This window comes from Adiantum capillus-veneris, chromosome 23 (assembly GCF_014529385.1).
Source record: "Adiantum capillus-veneris isolate H3 chromosome 23, ASM1452938v2, whole genome shotgun sequence".
NCBI classification, from domain to species: Eukaryota; Viridiplantae; Streptophyta; class Polypodiopsida; order Polypodiales; family Pteridaceae; genus Adiantum; species Adiantum capillus-veneris.
Genome location: NC_140953.1, coordinates 40204946 through 40212053, shown reverse-complemented (window position 1 = coordinate 40212053; position 7108 = coordinate 40204946). Strand labels below are relative to the sequence as shown.

At 44.9% G+C, this 7108-nt stretch overlaps 1 protein-coding gene across 1 annotated transcript; it reads left to right on the top strand.

The window, feature by feature from the left end:
• The first annotated feature begins 5807 nt into the window (after window positions 1–5807).
• LOC147427682 (cytochrome b561 domain-containing protein At2g30890-like) lies at window positions 5808–6857 on the top strand. The gene is made up of 2 exons (XM_086496760.1): window positions 5808–5838; window positions 6012–6857. The coding sequence occupies exons 1-2, from the start codon at window positions 5808–5810 to the stop codon at window positions 6740–6742; spliced, it is 762 nt and encodes a 253-aa protein (XP_086352886.1). The 3' UTR covers window positions 6743–6857.
• Window positions 6858–7108: the final 251 nt, after the last annotated feature.

Genomic DNA, 7108 nt, shown 5'->3' with positions numbered 1-7108 from the left:
GACTAGAGAATGTGAGGTAGAGAGAGAGAGAGAGAGAGAGAGAGAGAGAGAGAGAGAGAGAGATAAGACGAAGAATGCCAATAGAATATTAAATTTGTTGTCCAAGTTATAAGATTTTTATCCTCATTATGAGTAGTGACAAGGATGTGGGACCGTCCAACCGAAACACCTATCTCTCAACGAGGGTCTTATGTCCTTGTAATCAATGCAAGCATGCTGTGCGACGGACAAGACGTGTTTCTTTGCAGCATGTTCGCAAATTTGGCGAGTTCGATCCATCTATTATAGATCGAGTTGTTGCCAATTATAACTCGTCGGACTCTGACGCTGGCCAACAAGCAGCAATCTTGCAACCCAATAGACGTGTTCGCAGGCGCTTTGGTCAAGCAGCATATGTGAGGCCACAAGATGTAGCCTCTGACAGCTCGGGGGATGATCATGCAGAGCAAATTCCCAACGAGGCAATGTTTGAGCCCGAGATTGATGAAATGATCGAGACGATCATGGATTCAGAAAGGCTTATCTATGATGATATGAAAAGTGAAGCCGATACGCCATTGTATAATGGAGCACGTATGTCTAGATTGAAAGCACTCTTGGTTCTTCTCAACATGCAGGCAAAGTTTGGATGGAGTGACACTAGCGTCACAGCGCTTTTCAGGTGATCTATTACAAGTAGTTTACTTTAATAAAACTCTAAATGTATAATGATCTGATAGATTTTTACACGACTGTATCGTATTTTTATGTTGTGTAGATTGCTCAAAGAGCACATACTACCAGCTGACAATGTGATGCCAGATTCCCGAGATGAAGCAAGAAAGATTTTGCGAAACTTGTGGATGGATTACAATTCTATCCACGCTTGTCCTAATGACTGCATTCTTTTCAGAGGGGAATACATAGACATGGAGAAGTGTCCGAAATGTGATTCCGAAAGATATCGAGTAGATCTCCACGGGACAAAAATTCCACAACAGGTTTTGTGACATTTTTCTCTGCTTCCTCGCATCAAGCATTTCTTCGAATGTAAGTCCATGGCCGCCCTAGCATCATGGCATGAGGAGAATAAATCTTCGGATTGTGTGCTACGAATTCCTGCAGATTGCGCAGCCTGGAAACGTATAGATGGAACATGGTCGGATTTTGCCAGGGAAGCTCGAAATTTGCGCTTAGGCCTGGCTATGGATGGCGTAAATCCATTTGGTCAAAGATCAACATCTTACAGTGTATGGCCCGTTGTCATCGTCAACTACAACATTCCCCCGTGGTTGACTACGAAGAAGGGGCACCTATGGCTAAACTTGATTGTGCCAGGGCGATATAAAGTGGAGAATATGGATGTGTATCTTCCTCCACTATTGGAAGAGCTACAACAATTGTGGATTGGCATAGAGGTGGTGGATATGAGCCGACACACAGGACGACGGAATGCTTTGAGGAGAGTCTGGTTTTCTTGAGGTGGATTCTACTAAGAAATGGGCTGACCTAAGAGACACTTTCGTACTACCCGAGCATTGTGAAGAAGTAAGTATGTAAATAGTTAACATCCCCCTTTTACAAGTTATGTGCTTGAAAGCTCTCATGTAAGTTATGTGGCTCTGGCAGGTAATATTTCATCCTACAAAGTCTACATCAAACTGGTGGTATGTCATGGAGGTAGCCCCTCGTAGTGCAAGGACGTATGAAGGCTACCATGTGCCAATCACAATGGCATCAATGGAGGAGATCAGAGAAGATGCTCAATCAGAAGCCGCTGCAGTGGTGCCAGACGAGCATCAAGATGCTACTACTCTATATGGGGTGCATGCAGAGGAGCTACAAAATGAAACAGAGGTTATGTGTTAAACGGAGAGCTCTATATAGATATAGGAAGTTATGCTGAGTTATGCGAGGATGAGAGAGAGATCTCTTAAAGCCACAAATATTGTATTTGAACAATTTTTCTCCAGGTTGTAAAAGCTCTGGTTTTCTAAGTACCTTCCATGGTGTATAACGCTCTTTTCTACTCGCGCTTACATCTTTTGATTGAAAATTCTGAGTTTTCGACTTGCCTCTTCTATCACTCAATTCATTGCATCATTGTATTTATATGCGTCATTACGTCATTGTCTACTCTATTCATTCAATATTAAGTTTAAATATTCGTGTGTTTAATGCAGGTATGGATGATGAGGAGTTTCTTTCTTCTTTGTCACCGCAGCAAAGACAGTGGTACGTGGAGCGTCATCGCTCTGGCGCATCATCGCGCGTTCCTACTCCATCCGCATCTCCCTCTCTTTCGGAGCATTCGGCGCGCTCCGAAGCTTCGGTGTCGACGAGACGATCTTCACACTCGCCTAGACACCGGCGCTCTAGTGGTGGCGGTGGCGGTTGTTGTGGGGATTCCGCCGCCGATGCCTCCACACCGCCTCGTGTTCGACGAGGCTCTTTACCCTCCCCTTCTTTGCCTGCCCCCACACCAGCCACAGCATTGCCATCTATGCAAGGTTTTGCGCGGCTGACTGTTCCTAGCAGCTACATATCTCTACCTACTCCGCCAGGAGCCACCCCACTCGACACTCCTCGCTTCGGGGCCCAGACGCCGGTGGAGACACCTGACGTCCGTACCCCCATCGACACGCCACTAGAGACCCCTGCCGGGACACCCAGGTTCACGCGTCACCGGCCAGAGGGCTTGCCTTACTCTGTCGACTTCAGCGGCGGCATCATCATGGATGATGACGGCAAGAAGGTGATCTCGCGCATGCGTGGTCTTTGCTCTCAGCTGTTTAGACACTACATACTAAACAAATGGAGTGAAGTACCAAGTGATTTAAAAGCCAGAGTCATCAGCATACTTCATGATGAGTTTTCCGTTCCAACACGGGATCAGCGCTTCAATGAAGACCTGATGAAGATTTGAATGCGCGAATACTGCAAACACAAGCGTTCCGAAGTGCAAAAAGCAATCAAGCATGGGTGGAACAGGCCAGATAGGCTGGGCAAAGAAGATTGGAAGAATGCGAAGAAAGCAACGCGCGAGAATCCCGACAAGTGGAAGCAACAAAAGGATGCAGCCAGAGCGCGAGTAGAGGCAGGGAGCTCGCACCACTTGGGGAGCGGTGGATGGGCATCATTTGAGGCCGATTTTGTAAGTGTTTTCGCATTGCTCTTTATGTCGATAGTTTAGGGTTTATGAGTTTTTTAATTCCAACATAATGAAATCTTTGTATGTTTTGACAGTGGTCGATGACAGGACATGATCCCACACCGTACGAGCGCGAGTACGCAGGCAGGAAGGGCTTAAACGCCCTGATGGACATTCTCAGTTCTCGCGGCGGCATGGTTAGTATTAGGGTTTACTCTTTTCTATTTTTTGTATTGTTTTATAAATGTCGTTATATGTTTATACTTACTGAAAGCTGTCTTATTGTCTTTTTTTGCAGAATCCGACAGATACGCCGCTTGGACGCGATGAGACGTCTGACTAGACAACGTCAGTTTAGCCGTAGCTAGATAGCATTAGTTTATGTATCATGAGACAGATTTTATACGTCTTTTTGAACCATGTATATTATTACATTTGTCACCGCAGTTCATTTTGCCAATCAATTCTTTATGCCTATGATGTTGTACAATTGTCATTATTACATTTGCCAATCAATTCATTTTGCCTATGATGTGTACAATTGTCAATTTTACGCTTGTCAATTTTGCAAACAATGCGTCTTGTGGGTGACTATTTTGGGTCTATTATCTACCCTTGCACTTTTTTTAAAAAGTGAATCAAGTACAATATGGTTGATGGGTGGCAGGGCATTCAATGCCCTGTCACCAAAAAAAAATTCTCTCGGGCGTCGCTATAACCGTCGCTATTTATGGCTCTGGAGCGTCGCTATAAGCATCGCTATAGACTTCTGTGTAAACGTCGCTATGAGCGTCTCTATATAGCGACGCCTATGGCGACGCTATTAGCGACGGTTTTAGCGACGCTGGGGGTTATAAAAACCCAGTGTATTTCCGTCGCTAACAACGTCACAAGATCACACAACCTCTTGTAGTGCTAGTCCTCTCTTTCTCAGATTGGTATTAGAGCTTGAGGGATAAGGAAGCTATGGACGAGGGGAAGGACGTAGGGCATGGACTCACACTGTTCTCTTCTCTCTCTCTTGATCTCAACATGGAGGCATGGTATCTCTCTCTCTCTCTCTCTCTCTCTCTCTCTCTCTCTCTCACACACACACACACACACACACACACACTATAAGAGGAAAACTATAGAACTACCACTATTGTCGTGGCTTAACAAAGAAAAATGGAGAGAGAATTTTATGCGCGGTAATAGTGGCGAGAATAGGTGAGATAACGGATTATTGAAAATACGCACGATAATAGCTGCGATAGTATATCTGTGTCTTACAGTGGAAGCCACTTTTTGGATATTATCGTCGCTCAAGTGGAATCCTAGCATGAGTTAATGAACTGGGAGTAGACTATTTGGAAAAAATGTCATGATTATTCATGCTTTGATTGATATGTATGGCTTAGATTATGACTGACATTGCTTTAGTAGATATCTTTTCTAAAAGCGGTGTTTTGTAGTGCTAGTGATTGCGGGCATGCTCATACAGTGGAGGATTTGGGTAACCACTATTGTGGCCTCTGGTTTTGCATAATGATAGTCTAAAGTGGTATGCATTTGGGAAAAAATCTAGTGTTGCATGAAAGGCCAAGCACACTGATGCAAGCTAACACTTCATTTGTAAAGTGCTTGAGGATAACTACCTCCAGGTTTCAAGATTTATATGATGACAACCCATGGATCTTTTCACAAGGGGTACTCTCTCCTTTGAGTATTTTTCATCCTGTATGCCTCCATCTATGATCATGGAAGACGGGAAGGACATAGGGCATGTATTCACACTGTTCTCTTCTCTCTCTCAATCGCTCTCTTGATCTCAGCATGGACGCATGGTCTCCCCTCCCCCTCTCTCTTTCTCTCTCTCTCTCTCTCTCTCTCTCTCTCTCTCTCACACACACACACACACACTATAAGAGGAAAACTATAGAACTACCACTATTGTCGTGGCTTAGCAAAGAAAAATGGAGAGAATTTTATGTCTGGGAGTAGTGGCGGGAATAGGTGAGATAATGATTTATTGAATATACGCACGATAATAGCTACGATAATATATCTCTGCAATTATCACCATGCCTATTATCAAAATTGGGTGGCCCAAATGAAAAAATTTATTTTTGACCTGCATAAAACATATAAAATATCAATTGTTTTTTCAAGATTATAAAAAATATATTTAAGTTACAACTTATACTTTACCTTTATAAATTAAAGTGGAATAGAAAAATACTTTGAAAAAATAAACAAAGTCAAATTCTCAAACGAGTTTTATTTACAAAATATGAGGGACAACCCATGGATCTTTCCACAAGGGGTACTCTCTCCTTTGAGTATTTTTCATCCTCCATGCCTCCCTCTATGATCATGGCAATATTGTCACGCACAAGGAACTTTGGCCTTTAGGTAAGAGATTAGTAGGTAAAGTTCACTGCCATTGTGCTAGGCCAAGGAGGATCCCATATGCTGTTGTGAGAGTGAGAACCAATTTGATGTGTATTAAAACTAGAAAGGTGTATTAAAACTAGAAAGGTACAACGCCCTTGAAGAATCCAAGCCTCAAGGCGTTCCAACCAAATACATCAACTCAAGACAAACATATCCGGGGAAAATGATAAATGCAACGTTGAGTTTGAAGGTGAAAAACTCTACCAAAATTCTTGCCTTTAAAAACCAGCTACGCCACTAGATGATTCCCGATGGCCTTAATAACGTGCCAGGTACGTTTCAGGACTGCGTGTGCTTTTCTAGCCCTAAGCGCGTGCTTTTCTGCTTGATTACGCGCTGATTACGGGAGCTATATAAATGCAAAGAAATGGGGTTTAGCTCCACAAGGACGACGTCGACAAGGCCCTGCGTAAGCTGTGAACAGATCACTGTCGTTCTGATTTAGCGCAACTTGCTGCTGCTGCTGAAGCTGAAGGCCACCATCGCCACATCATGGACCGTCTCCAAGTCATCGTGCTGCATGGGCTCCTCATGTGGTTGGGCATGGGACTATGCATGCCTCTTGGCGTCATTCTCATCCGATTCCTGAGGACTGCTCGCCAAGAAGGTAATGCGTTGTTGAGCGGACGCATAGCTAAAGGCCACATCGTTGTGCAAAGTTTGGGGTTGCTTCTGGCGGTCGGGGGCGGAGGGCTGGCCTTGGCCGAGTTTGGGGCGGTGTGGCTTGCTCACACACATGGGAGGTTGGGCTTGGCTCTGCTGTTGGCGCCTTTGGTGGTGGCGTTTCTGGGGGTGGTGCGGCCGGATGTGGGAGCTGGGTGGAAGAGGGGTGTGTGGTACGCCGCCCATTGGATCCTTGGCACCGGGACCATCCTGTTGGCACTTGTAAATATCTTCATTGTCTTGCATGTGCTGGAGCTCATCAGCAGCCGCACCCTATTTCGTGTGAACGTGGCCTTTAGCGTACAGGTGGCGTTGATGGCACTAGTATACCTGGCCCAGGACCGGTGGGCCTACCTTCGCCAGGTGCAGTGGGCTCTCCCTCAGGCTGCTGCTTCTACAGCGGCACCATTGACGGCCCATGATGAAGAAACAGGTATAAGCAAAGGAGATCAGCTGGCCGTGCAGGAAGTGAGCATATCATGCGGCTCAGGATCTGCGCCAGCTGCTGCATGATCAAGAACTGTGCATGCTGCCTCCAACAGCAGCCAGCTTAAATTTTGCGTACAAACATCATCGTTGGTGGCTCGTAGCTTGTAAAAACTTATGATGAAGCAATATATAGTGCTGATTTTTGTGGCAGCAATTTTGTCATCCCCTAATTATTGATATTATACTGAGAATTGAGTTTTGAACACAATCCATGTATTGCAACTTTAATTGTAGATTGTCTCCGTGGGTCAGAGAGAGAGAGAGAGAGAGAGAGAGAGAGAGAGGGAGGTAACTAATGTCAAGTTGTCGATTGTTACCCTTGTAATGTCAAAAGTGCCATCACCATTAGCTAAAGAGAGCCTCTTTATTAGACAAACAAGTTGTAGCACC

Coding starts and splice junctions, on each gene's coding strand:
- LOC147427682 (XM_086496760.1), top strand. CDS start 5,808: ATGATTCCCGATGGCCTTAATAACGTGCCAG. Junction 5,839..6,011: donor TGGCCTTAATAACGTGCCAG/GTACGTTTCAGG, acceptor GTTCTGATTTAG/CGCAACTTGCTGCTGCTGCT.